Source organism: Phyllostomus hastatus, unplaced genomic scaffold (assembly GCF_019186645.2).
Source record: "Phyllostomus hastatus isolate PE091 unplaced genomic scaffold, TTU_PhHast_1.1 phas_contig_40, whole genome shotgun sequence".
NCBI lineage: Eukaryota > Metazoa > Chordata > Mammalia > Chiroptera > Phyllostomidae > Phyllostomus > Phyllostomus hastatus.
This window is the reverse complement of record NW_025333872.1, coordinates 80,360,904-80,379,668: the sequence shown is the minus strand read 5'-3', so window position 1 is coordinate 80,379,668 and position 18,765 is coordinate 80,360,904. Positions and strand designations below refer to the sequence as shown.

Below are 18,765 nucleotides of genomic sequence, written 5' to 3'. Positions count from 1 at the left end.
CCTCTGCCCCACTAAGTCTCCCACCCCAAATTCACCAACAGGCTGTGTGTGTGTGCTGGGGCACACCTTCAGTGTGTCAACAGTCTACAAGTCTGTTTTAGCCATTACTTCCCTGCTTCTGCAGAGCCTCAAGGTCAGCGGGAAGAGAGAATGATGGCCTCCTCAGGTCCTGCCAGGGCTTGCGCACTGGTCTTCCAAAGTACCAGGAACATATCATAACTTTTTTCTTTTTTTTTAATTTTTAATTTTATTTCAATTGTTGTTCAAGTACAGTTTTCTGCCTTTTACCCCCATCCCAGACCATCCCCCCACCCCTCCCCACCTCCCTCCCATTTCCACCCCTCCTTGTTTTTTGTCCATGTGCCCTTTATACTTATTCCTGCAAACCCTCCCCCTTTCCCCCAAAATTCCCTATCCTCTCTCCTCTGGTTACTGTCAGTCTGTTCTACATTTCAGTGTCTTTGGTTATATTTTGCTTGTTTGTTTGTTTTGTTGTTTAGGTTCCTGTTAAAGGTGAGATCATATGGTATTTGTCTTTCACTGCCTGGCTGACTTCACTTATCATAATGCTTTCCAGTTGCATCCATGCTGTTGCAAAGGGTAGGAGCTCCTTCTTTCTTTCTGCTGCATAGAATTCCACTGTGTAAATGTACCACAGTTTTTTGATCCACTCCTTTACTGATGGGCACCTAGGTTGCTTCCAGCACTTGGCTATTGTACATTGTGCTGCTATGAACATCGGGGTGCAAAGGTTCTTTTGTACTGGTGTTTCAGGGTTCTTAGAATATAATCCTAGCAGTGGAATTGCTGGGCCAAAAGGTATATCCATTTTTAGTTTCCTGAGAAAATCTCACACTGTTTTGCATACTATCAGAGCTTTTCAAAGCCCCCTATGGACATCTCATTCCCAAGATAATCTTTTTAAGTTTTTGGCCCACTTCTTGTTTGCCCCACTGGTATCATTGCTGCAGACAGCTGCCATATCAAACTACTACTGCTGGTTGTTTTCAACAGATGCGCAAGAACAGGGCTTTCACCCCTGGGCGATCGGAATCAGGTCAAATACAGACAAGCCCTCTGCAAGAGGCTTCAGGGAAAAGCTTCCAGACGGGTCAGTGACAGTTCTCCCAGTGCATGGCCTTGGGGAAGCTCCAAGCCTGTCCCTCCCCCTCCTACAAGGTTGTTGTTAAAAGCTAACCAAACCTAAGGAGAGGGGGTGGGAACAAGCAAGTTAAAATACAAGAAAATTCACTGTTCTTTACGATTGTCATTTCCCTTGAATGAACACTCCTAGGATTATTGCAAGCATTTCATTATTTTCTAGAGTTCTGTAAAATCTGATTTTGATCATTTCTGCCAGTGTTCTCATTGTCTCTATGGAGAAACAGACTTCTAGAGGCCCTTATTCTGCCATTCCGGAAGTGCTTCTCAATGTAAATTTAAGTTTATATACATTTTTACATAAAAATCAGATAGGATAATCAATAAAAGACTTTGAAATGAACACTACTCCATCTTAGGATCAAAATCTAGGTAAGAAATAAATAGAAATAAAGAAAAAATGTAAAATTTCTCACTATTATTTTTATATGGCTGATAATGGTTGTCAAGTTAATGATAATTGTATTCTGTTTAAATACATTTAAATGGCAATGTTTGCAATAAACTGCAAGCTGTATCCTTGGCATTTATGTAAACCTTTAAAAAAAACCTATGTGGCAATGTTAAATATGCAAGAGAGACTCTGTTTTTTCAAATTCTTTTAGGGGAAACACAAAAAAAGTCTGATCATCACCTTCATATCAGCCTTCTGAAATTATACTATGATTATGTCATATACACATCAGGGACCTCCGAAACCCCCAGGCTGAAGTCCCAAGTCCTTTGGATATGTTCAAGGAACTCCCATTCAGGCCACCTTCTCCCTTTCCACCTAATCACCCACCAGGCCCAGAAGCAAAACCTCTGCTTCAGCGGAGCCCTGTGGCTGTGGCGGAGAAAGCGGATCAGAAGGGGAAGGAGTGGACGCAGACTGGTGAGAAGACTAACTGCAGCCCACTAGGTGTTTAAAAAAATCATTTCTTGATTAACTAATGAATCTTTTTTAACTGAAAACTAAAGAGGTTCTTAAATAAATTTTTTCAAGTATTTTGAGGCCTTTTTTCTCACTAAAAACTCTAAAAACACACTAAGTCTGATATACAAAGGAAAGTTAAAACAAAAATATTTTGTCAACTTGTTTCAATTACCGTTAAGAGCTACAGTAAGCTCACTTAAGCATATCTATCTTAACCTCTGATTTAGTTTATCCTCCCTTATGTTATTTTAAGTGTAAAGAGACTGTTCCAAAATGGGTAGCAAGTTGGGTACATGGCGATTATATTTGGTTAAACATGTTTTTGTATGCTTAGAGTAGGGTTTAAACACAAGGCTTTTACTCAGACAAACCACTCTATCCAAATAAACATGGAAGCTTCCCATTAACAAAAAAAAACAAAGTGAGCCTTTCAACTGTATTTAACAACTTGGGTTTTCAACATTGTCTCAATATATTCAGTTTATTCTCCTACATCTACTCTTTCCTTACTTTCAATTAAAACCCATAAGCTTAGCCAGCCTCAAATTCAAACTAAACAGGAAGCTATAAGCTTCTTTCGATTTTACCTATTTTTTATTCCCTTTCTGGCCTCAACACCCTGATAACGGTATATCAATACATCAACACTGATTATAAAATAGAAACTCATATCTTCCTTGTCTGACAAAGGCCATGTCAGGGCCCAAAATGACATGGACCCAAAATAAGCCTGATGTAGGCTGAGTATCAGGATGAAGAGAATGGTTTCACAGTTTTTCTTGAGTATTTCTTACAGATAGCAAAGCTCCACAAACAGAATTAAGGCAATCCCTTGGCTCAGCTTCTGCGAACACTTCCTGAGCCCACTTCCAGATGGTCCCCCAGCGTCCTGCCCAGGGTCATTCTGCTAGGAAGTGGCCTTCCTTTTCCATTCTCACCACACACAGACCAACAAAAAGCACAGAGCCAGTTTGTAAGAACAGGCAATGACCAATAGCTTTGTGTACCCAGATCTTAAGTAGTTCTATAATCTGTAATAGTGCTTTATTCAAAATTATAGAGCTATTTACTATGATCTGGTTATACAAGTTTGTTCAAAATGTTCAATACCCATATGAATCCTCAGAATCATGTGAAATCAAGGTATAAGGAAAACCAAGTTAGAGAAGCAAGTACTTAAACCCAACTACAATACAAAGGTTTCCTGATCCCAATCTTTGCACTCCTTAAAAACAAAGAAAGATGGACAATAAGGTAAATGTACTCTACCTAATATAATTGCCAAGGAAAGAAGAAAAGAGAAGAGAGAGAAGAGAGAAAAGAAAAGAGACAAGACAAAGAAAGGAAAGGAAAGGAAAGGAAAGGAAAGGAAAGGAAAGGAAAGGAAAGGAAAGGAAAGGAAAGGAAAGGAAAGGAAAGGAAAGGAAAGGAGAAAAGAAAAGAAAAGAAAAGAAAAAAGAAAAGAAAAGAGAAGAGAAAAGAAAAGAGAAAAGAAGAGGGAGGGTCGGTCATGAGCAAAGGGTCTACTTGTCAATCAATGAGAAAAAGCAATTTTCCTTGGAAAAGACATAAAGAAAAACCTTCTATCAGTATAGAGACTATCAAATTGGGCAGCTGACCCTGAGAAACAGAACCTCAGCCTATTTCTCCTGGGTCACCTTACCAACTTCCAGGATGATTTTAAGACTACTGTATTTAAGTCAGTAAAACCCCTGCACAAAGTGGCTAAATTCATTTCCCTATCTTTGCTTTCCTGCCCTGCTGAACCCCCTGGAAAATACACTCTTTCTGTTCCCTTGCCTTCCCTTCTAAATAAACCTGGCAACATTCTTTATAGCAATTCTGCAGGGATCTAAGCAGAAAAGACAAAGCTTCTGCCTGGAGGCCATACCACTGGCCTATGGACAAGCGACAAGCACATTACAGAATGTGTTGCAACAAGGAAAGGCTTGTCCCAGGAGAAGGCGTATCTAAGTCTCCACATACCTCCCTAAAACCGAAAGCTAGACTCAAGAATCAGTTGTGTCTATGCCCTGGCCCAGCAGTGTACCACCGAAGTCTGAGCACCACAGCCTGTTACCGGAGGACTTGTTTTCAAGAGTGTCTCACAGTATTCCCCACTGCAAAGTAACCTCAAAGTTTAGACCCCACTGATATACTGTCAAGCCAGTAATGTCATTTTAACTAGTTAGTGTCCCAATTACTAACTCTCGCGGAACACAGACGTAACTTTACAGTGTGACCGTCCCTAAAGACGAAACTCTTCACTTCTAAACTAAAGGGAATGAACAATACATCACTTAAAAAAGTTACCAAAATATCTAGACATTTTGCCGTAAGAGAATTTGTCATATTATAGAATTCTATTAAATATGTAAATATACACAAATATACATATGGTTATATTTCAAATGAATTCTAAAGTATTTCCAAACCTGTCTAGAGAAAAACATTTCAAGTCAATTCCTTAAGAATTCTTCCAAGTAATCCTTATATTACATATTTCATAGAATACTAAAAAATAAGTTATTTCAAAGCCAAAATTTGCAAATCTCTGTATCTCAAAGATGAAGCTTACAAATTGTTTTTAATCAGCTACGTCCTAAGAAACTCTGATTCAATATAAACATATTGACACATTTACATACATACACTGATACACATACATACCAAGTATCACACAACTACAGAAATTACTTTGAAAAATTCCACAATATAGTTTGATATATTCAAAATTCTTTTAATTTGTTTTTTGAGGTAACCATTGGTTCATAGCATTATATAATTTCAGGTGTGCAACATTATAAATCTCCATGTGCATGCACTACACCACGCCCACGACCAAGTCTAGTTTGCATCCATCACTACACAATTGACCCCCTTACTGATTTCACCCTCCCTCCAGCCACCCTCTTCCTCCTCTGGTAACCACCAATCTGCTGTATGCTCTGTAAGTCCGTTTTTGTTTCGTGTTTTCTTCTTTGTTTTGTTTTTGTTTTTCTTTAACCTAATGTACAATGCAAACTCTAAAAGGGAGGTCAGGAAACAAATTAAAGTCATATGTAAGCATTTCAATGTTTTTACAACACTTAAACTCCCACTCCATAGGTCCCTAGAGGCAGGTAAAGAGCAGAAGGCAGAAAGGCCTGAAGTGAATCAAGATACAAACTATGTGAGGCATGATTATAAATACAGGCACCTACTCATAAATCATGCAGTACAACAGGCCAAAAGCAGTGCTCTGTTAATCAAATGGTTAAAATCACAGTGCAATCTGCTGTTATAATGAAACCTGGGGACAGGATGATTCACAGATCACAACAAAACAATCCCAAGTGGTAAGAGAACCTTCCCCAAGGCTTTAGCTGCCAGCCCTTCCCTACTCTGGGGTCAGAACGGTCTTCTGCAGGAACTCCAGAAGAGCTCAACTCACTCAAGGAGCTAGGTTTGCCCTGGGACCAGCTGCCAAGCACTGCAGAGTCTTTGGGAAAATCCACACAGCAAGAGCTCCCAGATTGGAACTTAAAGAGAAACTCAAGACTCCCCCAAGGAGACAGAACAAGGATTTCAGGAGAGCATTCACCGCAGACTCCACTGGGGAAAGCAAAGGTCTGCCTGGGCTCTCCCAGCTAATCGGAATGTGCATTCCATCACTAGTTGGGAAGCAGCCACATGACCACATGACACACTATAAACCACAAACCCAACCAGAAAACACTAAAAACCCCAAATGTTGACACAACTATTTGCTTTTTCAAACAGCTTTACAGTTTGTTTGCAAAGATTTAGTCACACACACACAAAATCATGCTATCCTCACTTTCTAAAGATAAGACATACATAAAACACCCAGACACAGACAACAGTGTGGAGCCAGCCAGAGGAGGGGTGGGGTGGGGAGAGGTGGACGAAAGGGGGATAAATGTGGATGGACAGAGACTTTGCTCTGGGCGGTGGGCACCATGCAGTGCTCAGATGATGTTTTGTTGAGTTGTACACTTGACACCTGAATGGTTTTGTGAACCAATGTTAAATTTTTAAAAAACTATGAATTTGAGGATGTTGTACTCCCAATATGTTTACTCACAACTGTTGACTTTTTTATTCTTTGCCAACTAAGGAACAAAACGTCAGTTCCTTCTATATGCTCTTCAGCATCCCTAGTGTTATACATACATATTTTTTTACTAGTCTTATAGATTTACTCACAACTCTACAAATAAATCTTGCTTAGTCTTAAATAAAAAGAAACGAGAACCTCCCCCCACCCCCTGCAAAAAAAGTTAAGCTCAGAGAGGCTCATCGGCCTTGTAAAATGGGAGATCTAAAGCTATAAGCAAATCTCAAATCTCACTCCTCAGAACAAGCAATCAGTCTGGGAGCCTTTTCCAAATCTCAGACATTTGAGAAGACACAAGGGCTGACTGAATCAGCATGATGTATGGAGTGTGAATAAACTCTTGTTTCAATTGAGTGCTATGTTCTCATTTTATTAACATACAAATGCAATTTCAATCCAAGTGCCAGAATGTGAAAAATGAGAACTTTCTTATGAGTCAGCATTTAAGTTTGCTATCACAAGGAGGCTATGGGCAATTTAACCTATAAGAGGCCTCAGCTTGCAGCTTGGTTCCTGAGAAAGAAAAGACGATAAGGAAAGAATGGGCTTTTTTTCTGCAAGTTCCAGGGTCCCTGGAACTAGCTGGAGCAAAAACTGCCAGAGATGTTAGAAATTTACAAAAAGTGATAGGTGTCGAGCCCTGAAGCTCAGCTGCCAACTGGACAGTAGTGGTCAGGAAAGCCAAGGGTTGGGGAAGAGGCCAGGCAGGGTGGCGGGAATTGCAGCCAACTTTGTGAAAGGGGCTCTAACATTAAATACAAAAAAGAACCAGGACCTCACAAGTGTAAGAGCACTGCTGTGCACTGATACCCACATGAACGCGGTCACTGACCTGATGCCATCCACGCCCCACAACTGTTCCTATAAGCAATTTCACAGACAACTTCCCTCACCCTCTGCAGTCTTCCTCTTGAGGTTCTGTCTCCACGTGGATGTTCTGTGATCACACAAAACTGCCACATTTCTAACCAATAAAAACATCTCAAGTGGCAAAAAGACAAACCATAAACCAGGAGAAAATATACATCAAAAAGTATCCTGAATATGCAATGACTGTGCATATCAATAAGAACTGAAATATCTCATTAGTAAAATGGACAAAAAGCACAAACAGAAAAAAAAGCAAATGGGCAGTATACATATAGTCCAACAAATGCGAATACAAATAAAAATGGGGTGCGGATTTTTTCATCTGTCTGAAAATGGTTATCAAAATCCACGCTAGGAGTGGGAAGGCGGGAGCGCTCCACGCAGGACCAGTGTTGGCACAAAGAGGTTAAACCCTTTCTTGAGATCAGTTTGGCAACACGCATCAAAGCCAGAAAGACCGACAGACTTGCGACCAGTGAGCCCTCTCTCAGGACTTTAGCCTAATGAAGATAATCAGTTCTCAGTTATGAACTGTGACCCACTCAGAAGAGAAGGTGTCAGTCCCAGTGTTCACAGGCTCCACGATTACAAAAGCAGGAAGCCCTATCATGAGAAGGGATCAGATCAACGTGAGTGTGCAGGTGTGGGCAAAGTGCTTCCTTGCTCAAGTGTTTTCTTGTTTTACCAATTTAATTTCAGTTCAAGTGCCAAAACGATAAGCAGGAGGCATTTTACAAGCAATTTGAACAGCTCTATTGTTTCCTTGATGTTCTTATGCTTAATTTAAGTCCTCTATTTAAAAACTTGTTCATACTTCATGCACACGTATGTCAGGCAAGTTGAATCCAATATCCAATAGGATCCAACTGTGGTGTCAGGGTGGGCTCATCTCTCTGATCCAAGTGTGCAGAACAGGAGGCCATCTCAGGAGCACAGTGTCCTTGTCCTTAAAGGACAGTGGAATGCTGGGTGTCACACTTGGCCTTAGTAAATCTCAATAGAGGGCAGTGGTATTATCATCATTGTTCCTGTCACTGGGAACAGCCGCTTCTCCTTTCTTTTGATTCTCTGGGTTTTGCAGCACAAACACACCTACCACCCAGAAATCTAACCTCTTTTGTTTCTGTGCTGCAAAACTTCCATCTGCACCTCTAAAACTGACGGCCTAACAGAGTCAGACCATAACACAACAGGGCTACCGTTCCTGCACTGTGTCGGTTACCGCCCAGTAAGAAGAGATCTGAGGAGTCAGAAACCATTTGGAAGAATTCTCGGAGCTGCCCATGATGGTTGTGCACTTTCTGCTTTGACCACTGGAGGACACTTCCCATACTCAATGCCAAGCTCTCTCCATGGCTTCTGGCAGCACTGTGTCTGCTCATTAACAGTCGTCACCAACCACCCCAGGCTCAGTCTCTCAGATTACAGACTGCACCTGCTGCCAATCAAAAGTAGCCAGAACTTGCTTCTGTACATTCCCCAGTTCCCATTTCTGCCCAGACACTGAGTTTTGTAAGGCGTATCAAAAAGAGTGTCACTTTTAGTAAGAAATGGTGTTATAACAGAGTTCTAATAAATCTTGTACTGAAATAATCATCACATTTAGGAGTGCTGATTTAGAAACCTAAAATAGTTTGTGATTCGGTTTCAACATTAATGTCAAAAGATTCTCCTGAGTGTTTTAACTTGAAGAGACGTGATCTAAGGCATCAACAAACAGGCTTCCCCTTAAGGGAAAACATACATTTTAAATTCAGCAAATATCTCCCTTATATGAGCAATTTGATATCCTGCTAACTTTGGTCTAAATTCATCCTCTTTATAAGCTTTATAAAGTCATATGCCTTAAGGCTGTATATTTCTAATACATTTCCAATAAAACGAAAACTAAAACTCCTGAGCTATGATGCTGTCTTTTGCTATCTGACTCTCTATAATTGCTATAATGGGGGTAATGTGATTTGAGCTGTAATATATTGTGAAGGGGTCCAGAATATGCCACTGTGGCCTAAACATTATTTTGAGCTGGAGGTATTTGAGTTCCCGAAAATCTCCCATCTGCCTAAAAGCAGAGCCTCTTAAAAGAACTCAACTGTCAAAACCCCCTTCCTAGGAGACCCCAGGGAAGTCTGACCTTCATGACCAGAGAGAAGCCTCCACAGCCCACTGAAACACACATCACCACAAAACCATCGTATCTCCCCTCTTCCCTAAGGACTCATGCGTCTTCCCAAAAAGCCATTTGTTTTCCTGCAGGTGCCCTTTCTCCCCTCCCATTCTCCTAGTGAGACAGGATATAAGCCACAAATTCTAACCCCTAGCCCCTTTGAGGCACATTTGTGTGTGTGTGATTAAATCTGACTTTTTCTCTCACTTTTTTGGTCAAGTTTAATTTGCAGGTCCCCAAGTACTGAACCTAAGAGAGTAGAGGAAAAGGTTTTCTTCTCTGACAATTTAAATCTAAGAAATACACTGTACTGTCAGTATATAAAAGAAATATAACTTTCTTCTTAATTGCAGTCTAAACAATTATGATTAACATTTAATACTTCCTCTTTAAGTCTTCCTCTTTCCTCACTTTTCTTTAAACTTCCTCTTATTTTTTGTTTCTAACTTTAATTTCTGTAATTGTTTTTAAGTATTATCCTCACAAGTATAATTGAGCAGAAATAATTTGTTTCCCTTTCTACTTCTGATAAATCAGAACACATAATTATTATTAGAAATGCTACTCACTTTTTGCCAGTTTATAAAAACCTCTCAAGTACAATCAAGCTAAAACATTATATTGATTAAACAAAGCAAGTTGCTATTTCACTAACCACTGCAAACCGGAAGCTTTTTCTGAACCACACGGAATTAAAGCACACACACAGTCCCTTTGTACAAAACAGTGATATCCCCCTCGCCGGGGTTTACTGTTTTAAAACTGATTTGATGATGATAAAATAAAATGACAAACCAAGATGATTAGTCCAACCTGGCTCAGAGATATACTTTGTACAAAAGTATGAAAAATAAACCATAGGGAGAGCCCCCCCCACCCCTCCAGAGAAAAGCCTGGCCTTTCAGCTCAGATGGCCCCACCCCTCCCTTGGCGTCTGGTTCTCTGAAGTTAACCTCAATTAGCTAACCTCCTACAGCTCGGAAGCACAGCGATGCCAGTGCCCACAATTCAGACACTTTCCACACAGCAGCCTTGGGAGCTGCGACACTATCACCCTGCTGTGCAGAAACAGCGGTGTGTGCAGTCTGCCTGCTGCTCTACTGAAAACTCACAATCAGGGTCCATGGCAGGCTGGACTGCCCATCCCTGACTAGCTGCATCAAAAGAAAAACTGCCAAGATACCCATTCTGTTAAAATGCACAGCAACTTTACAAGCTTGTCAACAACCTATGTTTACTCCCTTCTGTGGGCTCAGCTGACTTAGTCCCTGGTGACAAACCTCAGGGATAGTTCTGCACCAGCTACAAAACATCCATATGTGACTGCCTGCCTGGCCCCTTCCCTTTCCAGTCTCATGCCCTACTGCTGCACTTCTAATCAGCCACGAACTCCTGGCAGCAACCTGAACTCAAGCCTCTTTCCCACCTTCCTCAGCTTGAAACATCCTCCCTCTGTTTCCAGGGCTAACTGCTTCCCTTCCTACAAGACTCATCTCAACTGTCCCTCCTCCAGGAAACAAGTTCTTTTTTTCCACTGGGCACCCCTAGCGCATTATCACGGCTCCTGGTGTTTGCAGACATGTCTCTTCCCCAGCTTTACCGTGAGCCCATGTGGGTCTAGATTCTGATACCAACAAACATAATTCAACATTATACTTCCAATCGAGAAGACAGTAAACACATAATAAATGTCAAGTAAATGGATAAGTGCATAGATGGACAAAGCAATGAATAAGCAGACAAATGAGCAAGTAAACTAATGAATGAATTTTCTAATTGTTGCCTGGAGAGGGGAGGATATTTGTTTAATTCTCAGCATTATTAAGCCCTGGCTGATCCCTAAAGAACTCACTGGGCTCAACTCCTTTCAGCTACTTTCAACTCCACACGCTCATTTCACGTCTCCTGATCTTCAAATCCAATCCTCATGCTTAAGCCAGTATTTGACCACCTCAGAAGGTCCCGCACTATATTTCATAGCTGCCCGTGTGTAGTACATGTAACTACCTGCTGCCACTTGTTTCTACAAAGTCTCCCAAGTAAACCAAAAACCCTCGGGCCCAATTCTCTTGTCCTTGTAATCCCAGAGCCTAACATAATGCCTGGCAAAGAGCAGACACTCAATATATGCGAGATGGGTAAGTGACTGAAAGTGCAATGGTTTTCACACTTTGCTTTTTCCTTTTCCTTTTCTTTTTAAACTAAATCATCTGGTTTTTTCAGGTAACTACCATCAGAGAGAGATAATGAGGAAAGACTAGAAGGCCATTTATACTTAAATCAGTGCTTGAATAAAAAACCTGTATATACCAATTTTTTCTATAATAATATTCACAGATCCTTCACCACCACCCTACTGTCTCTCAGTGTCTATTCTCAACAGTAGAATAGTTTAACAAATTTTGTTATTGAATAACATTGAAAAAATCACAAAACTTACAATGCTCTTGTTGATAGTGACCATATCTGTATCTGCCAAGACCTTTCACATATATTTTTCTTATTTTCAAAAACACTCCCAAGAGCTGCATTTAGAAAATGGAGGCCAGAAAAGATTAAATAACTTGCCCTGAAGTCACTTTGCTAGTAAACTGTGGCACAAAGGTTTACAACCAGCTCTGTCCAAGCCACCTGCTTTTTGACTACAACTTTAAAAATACTAGGCCTTACTTCTGAAGATTAGAATGATGGTACAAACAGGATTTCAAAAGCCAATGTTTTTATCTTCACTAACTATTCTCAGCTGCTAAAATATCATTCACCATTATCAGATATTTTGTTGGACCCTTGTTAGCCACCAAATCACCAAAGAACACAGAAGTCCCGGCAACAATAAATGCAGCCTTGGAAAGTCCCCCTAAGAGTGGCAGCATCTGCTCCGGGCTGTCAGCCCAGATGAGGCCCTACTGCTGAGACGTTTGGGGCACTAGCAGTTCTCCAGCAGGCCTTTAAAACAATAAAAACCAGGGACTCGAGAGGCCATGAGGAAAGGGCACTCTGGCCACAGCAGGGTCAGGCTGGTACAACCCTTCCATAGGGCCATCTGTCAGCACGTATTAAGAATTACAACAATATGCATATCCTTGGACACAACAAGTCCACAGGTGAGGATTTACCCTAAGGAAGTAACTGGAGAGTGCCCCCGATGGATGAATAAGAACCTAAAGCTCAAACAGCAGAAGGATCAGATTATCCAAGATGCAGATCTATGATGGCATATTATGCACTCATTAAAAGTGGTGACACACCTGTAAATTTACTGCTTTGCTAAAATACTCACAAAACATTTTACATGTAGAAAGCAGATTATAAAATATATGACCCTCTTTTTCCAAAAACTGTCTATTAGAAAAATGTGTAAAGGCTCTAAGAACATATATTAAAATATTAACAATGGTGATCTAACTGATGGGGTTTTGTTTGACTAAAAAGTCAAAAAGAACTTTGCCCATCTTCTTTTATTGTCATTTTCTTCCATAGTGCCCATGACTGGCAAAATAATGAAATGACAAAGTATTTTTAATTAAATCAATCCCCTAAAAATACCAAAGAGCTGGTGATCAAAATCAATCAGGAGAGTTCCCCCCCCGCCCAAAGTTTTCCTCTCAATACCTTCAAGGTCTTTAAATTGTTCATAGGAGGACTGAGCTGCAGAGTTTCCCCAGTTTTACCTCCTGTTTTCAATTTTTATAGGAAATATATATTCTTGGACTTGAAGGAAAGCTAACTTCGAAGCTTTCGTTTCTAGAATTTAAGCTCAGGTCCTGCAACACGTCAAGAGAGAAGAAGTAAGGGCCGTGCGTGAAACACCGTCGGCAGAGCACAGAACAGACTCCACTGGACACACACAGCAGAAGAGATGCGTCTTCGACGGACGAGGCAACATTTTCTACCAGCGCCTCTTACAGAGGTGGACTGCAAGAGACAAGAGCCAAAAGTAGCAAATACTTTTAGAGATCTGACAAAAGTAATTTCTAGATAAGGCAAAAAAATATCTTCCAAGACCACAGTGGTGCTCTACACACTTAGACCCTCAATAAGTATTACTTGCTTCAAAATAAACAGCAGGCAAACACTCTTCCTTTTCCTTCCAATTGATAAACGTAATTTAAATGTAGTAAGAATTCAAGTAAACCCTAAAAGGAGAAACTATTTAAAATACACTATAAACCTAGGGTTAAAAAATAGTGTTTGGTAGCCAAAGTATACCAAAAAATACAAATCTTGCTTATAGTTGCTCCAATATCTTTTTGTAAACAGATGGATGGATTCAGAACACACATTTCCATCAAAACAATGTTAGGAGGGTGGTTAACTCCCAGCCTAGTCCATAAAGCCTATTTAGTCGTTAGGGAGAACTATCCCACACCTGTGTTTTAGGTACATGGCACTAGTGGTCTAAGTGAAGAAACCCATAATGGTAGGGGAGGAAGAACGGCTCTCCTTCAATCAGAACCAAAGGCTGAGTCCCTCTCCATACAGGCTCTCCAGCTAAGAGACCTCTCCAGGTCACACCCTCTTCCCAGGGGCAGCCCAGGTCCAAATACTCAGTCAGTAGGGGAGGGAAGGTTTACAGGCTCTGCCCCCATACCTCCAGGTTAAATACCTGCAAGGCCATCCCAGCTCCAGAGCTCCCTGACAACTGCATCACTGTTCAACCCCTTCCCCTGTGGGAGCCTGCTTCCCTCCTCTGCCACTGGTGATGAGGCCAGGAGCAGCCCCAGTAAACCTCCTGCGTGTACATCTCCATCTCAGAGACTATTTCCAGGATCTAAGATAAACAGTGAACACAGTAAGCTCATTTTATAACTCAGGCACTGTTTATACACACACACACACACACACACACACTTATACATACATATAATGTGTATATAACATCTATACATATTATATACACCATAGGTAAATAGAGACAGCTATCTTACTACATATGTATGGGAAAGTACTATAATCTCAGTTTAAATATGCAGAAACTGAGGCTCAGATAAGTCAGATGACTTACCCTAGCTCATATGCTAAGTAATTTGAGGAGCCAGGATGTGAATCTCTATGTAAGCTCACTCCACCTCCTAGAAAGAGCTACTGAATGAGTTAGGGCAGACACAACAGCCCAGGGATTATGGTGGCAGTCAGGAATGAGTGGAGTGGTGAACCATGGTCATCCAAGAAACAGGAATTTATAGGACTTGGGTCCAGGCCCAATGAAAACTGGATACTATGATCAAGGGTTTATATATTTTTAGGCCTGGAGCAAAACAAAAACAAAAAAAAAAAGAAGAAAAGAAAAAAAAATATATATATATATATCTAGAGAGAAATATCTAATGGAACCATAATTCCAGAATAAAACTACATATTTATAATCAACTGCATGATTACTGGATCCTAAAAATAATGATTGGCAAATCTTGTCCACCTACAACCAAAATGCTACAATATGTGCACACAGATGTTTACTATGGAGAAGGAGGATAGTGCTTCTACATCTTTTACTCCAATCACTGCAAAAAGCTTCATAAATCTATATAAACAGTATCTGAAAATGTACTAATAAATGTCTTACTGGGGTACAAAGTCTTTACCATTAATATTCAACTTACCCAAGATGCACAACAGCAACCGGTTCAACTTCTTCGACTACAACCAGGCCAAGCTTCCCCAAGCTTCCCCTAGCTAGTAATCTGCTTTTATAGAATAAGTAGTTTTTTATACCTACTGACAAATAGAGAACAACTAAGAACTAATATTACCCCATGCTGGTGGCCACACTGCCCAAGAACTTACAAGACATAAAACCATTCTATAAACTCCAAATAACTACTCATACAAGTAAGTACTGTTGTTAACTTGAATCAAAGTCATTAAGTTTGTATACTTGCAGCGTAGATCACAAGTGACTTGAACAGCGAGAACAAACCTTCTGAAGTTTAACAGAATGTAGTTTTACTACATCCTTGAAAGAACTGTTTGATTTGTAATATTCATGATCACAAAATCTAAAATCACAGTTAAGTAAAAAATTGAAATACACTTAGAAATTCTGTAATTGTCCCATTAATGTCATTTTAAAATTCAAAATAATTAGACATTATCGGTTGATTTTGAGAGTTGGCAATATCTGTTGTCCCTTCCTTTAAAGATTCACCAATGCCATTTCTTCCATCTCTATATTATAATGGACGGCTTTAAATGGTAAAACAAAAAGCATTTGCAATTTCCTTATTTACCAATTTTTGCACAGGAGGCCTCAGCATCTTGGTTCAGTTATCATCAACTGCAGTTAAGAGTTCCTCAAATTAAGGTGGATCATTCACTGAGACTTCACACCACGTCAGCACCAAGAACTTAGCATCATAAACTTCAGCTCACAACTCCAATTATAAGTTAAGTTTGATGCTTCTCTAATGCTGATTATGCCCATTTCTGTTAGGCCCATTTCTTCCCTTTTTCTCCTACTCAATTAATAAAACAAGCTCCAAATCAAAAATTATTTCACACAGATATATACAAAACTGCTAAATATACCTGAGGAGAGTAATAATGGGAACATCATAATCAGATTAATGTTTACAAATGAGAAGATACCACTAGCCTAAGAGAAAAATTTCCTCACACAACCTTAAAGTGGTCTCTCATCTTTTGGACACAGAAGAAGAAGAAACAGCCAGTGCAAAGCTTCCACAAAACAACAGGGCAAGCCACAACCTCTGAGCACAGGACTGCAAACTCCACGAGGACCAGCAGGCCCTCTCTCTTGATTACCCTCGTATCCTTTAATATTTAACATGGTACTTGTAACACTGCAAGTGCTTAATATTTTTTTGAATGAATGAATGACTTCTATCATTGTCCATCACTTTTCTTGAGGAACTTTGCTAAAGCTCTTAAAAATGTAACAAGCCCTTAAGACGACTAAAATGAGACTGGGTAGGGAAAGGGCACTCTGAGCCTCACACTAAGCCTATAAGGGCAGCAATATAAGCAGTATTTTTTCCCCCAAGTTTACAGGCGAGGAAACTGAGGCTCAGAAAGACTGACCTTTCCAAGATGACAAAGTTCTAAATGGTTGAGCCAGGAGTCTGTCTTCCTTCCCCTCTGTCACATCAAAACCAAAATGAAGTTTAGAGCTAGGAAAACAAAAGAACATAGAGAAGACAGTCTGGCCAAATGTTGTAGTATCAAAAATTCACATATGCGATAAATTTGGAAATCTCCCTATTTCCATATTGCAGAGACAGAACCAACGGGGCCTGCAGTTCTGTTTCTAACAGGCAACACTTCATTATGGAGCTCTTCTAACGGCAGGTGCTCTGTTTAAAAAGGTGACCGTCTACGAAATGAATGGATTCAAAAGCTGAAAGCTACAAGTTAAAAGCCAGAAATAAAGATCTTAATCTCCTTCCATTATAAGCTACCTATAATTCCCTTCCTTGAAAAACTGGCTGACCAAAGGAATTCAAAGGAACTGTCCAAGTAAGTAAAGTGCTTGCACGCTCCAACAAAAACCTCGACTTTTGTAGTGACATCAGCAATACTGTCACATCTTCACTATTCCTTAAGTGCTCTCCAAAAGGTGCATTCAGGCACTATCTAAGATTATTTAGGCTTTCTTCCAAAAACGTGAAGCAGAATTAAATAAACAATTATTTTTTTAAAACTCCGGGCTGAGAACGGAAGTCAAGTTCAGATTCTCTTCCTTCCTCAAGCGAGCGACAAAATTAAAGAGCACCCCCACCCCACCCACACACACACACACATATACACACATGCCCTACAGTAAAAAAATGTCTCTGGGGCCTCTTCACCTGTGGCAATCGACACAGACAGCTCGTATTTGCTGGGATTTTAGGCTCTTCACTTGGGGGTGGGGGCGGGTGGGACAGGGGATCACAGGGAAGAATGAACTGGTGCCTAAGTTTTCAATCGGATCATTCTTCTCAACTTGGGCAGCTTTTTCTTTCCTTCCTTCCTTCCTCCCTTCCTTCCTCCCCCCAGGCACGGCGCACACATTCGGCTTCACCAGCCGGGGCACCACGGGCAAGGCCCGAGGGTAGCACTGCCGCAGACCCGAACGCCCCTGGTAGTCTGGGGAGCAAGCTGCCCAGGACGCGCGACCGCTGCACGGCGCGGACACCTGGCAGGGGCCGCGGATAAATTGTCGTCGTCTGGCGTGGGGACCGGGAAGGGGCAGCCGCGGTGGGGCAGAGGGGCGGGGTGCGCACTTCCTGACTCTCGCATTGTCCACGCATCGCCCGCGCCACCCAGGGCCCCGCCACCGTGCCGTCCCCGTGGTGGAGGAAGTTGGCACTCGCCCCGTCTTACCGTTCTTGGCGTCGCCCAAGGCTGCAGCCCCCGCGGCGGCCGCGACGTTGGCTGCGCCAGTCCCCGCGCCTCCGGAGCCTGCCGCACCCCCGGCGCCCGGCGCGCCCGCCGCAGCCGCTCCGCAGCCCGCCGCTGCCGCCAGGGCCCCCCCGGCCGCCGCGCCCGCCGCGCCCGCCGCTGCCAGGGCCCCGGCTCCATTTTCCTGCTCGTCCCCGCTGCTGTTGGCGCGCTTGTTTTTGCGGCCGCCTTTACTGTTTTTGGGATTGGGCATCTCGGGAGTGTTCAGGTGCCCGGCGTCAGCGAAGGCAGGTCCCCGCGGCGGCGCGGCCGCTCGGGACCCGGCACGCAGCCGGCTCCGGGGCGGAAGAATGGAGGGCGCGGGCCGGCGGCTCCTGCGCCGCCCGTCTAGCCGCGCGGCCCGCGCCGCGCCATCCCCACCGCCGCGCCCCGCCCGGCTTCCTGGAGCCGGCGCGCGGCCACCGAGGTCTGTAGCCGCGCGGGCGCCGCGGGCTCGGGGCGCGAGCGAGAAGCTCTAGAGCAGGAGGGAAAAGGCGGGTCTCCGGCTTGTTTTGATTCGGCTGCGCTGACACGCTCTGGCCCTGCCCCCGCCCGTGACGACACTGGGGATTCGGCCTGGCCGCGCCCACCAGGTGACCTCACGGCGGACCGTCCCGCCCGCATGACGTCATGCCCGGCGCTGAGCCGGCCACCTTCGAGTGACGTCATGCTGGAGCCCTCACCGAGGGCCTCAGGAGCTCCCGGGCGTGTGGGAACCGCCCTTCCTGAAATGGCCCGGAACGCCAATCCGATGGCATCTGAAGTTATTCAGTGGCCTCCTGACCTTCGTGTAATTGAGGCTTAGCACACTGTGGTCCGGAAAAATGGGCGGTGAGTAGAACAGGAATGGAAACAAACGATTTTGAGTTTCGGATTAATAATCCATTAAAAAGAGCTGCCATTCAGGAACAGCCTGAGATTCAGTAATTTCAGGAACCGGGTTGAGTTCCTAGACGATAGGAATGAACTGCAGGATCCCCACAGGAAGCCATCACAGCCTAGTGGTGAAAGAGTTCATTCGAACCAGACCCACCGTCCAGGGGGGTAAGGAAATGTTGCCGGTGGCCTATAAGCAGGCCCTTCCTGGGGGGAAGCCCAACCATCCCTGCGGAAGAACAAGGGCCACGTTGTTCACAGTGGGCGAGTAGA

General features: G+C 42.7%; 1 protein-coding gene across 2 annotated transcripts in view; it reads right to left on the bottom strand.

The window, feature by feature from the left end:
* Positions 1-18,153, bottom strand: part of HECA (hdc homolog, cell cycle regulator) — a 45,385-nt gene extending 27,232 nt beyond the window's left edge. For both annotated transcript variants that reach the window (XM_045843766.1, XM_045843765.1), the window contains exon 1: positions 17,560-18,153. In XM_045843766.1, coding sequence (XP_045699722.1) covers positions 17,560-17,830 — 271 coding nt within the window. In that variant the 5' untranslated portion in view covers positions 17,831-18,153. The remainder of the gene's footprint in view (positions 1-17,559) is intronic.
* Between the last annotated feature and the right edge of the window lie 612 nt (positions 18,154-18,765).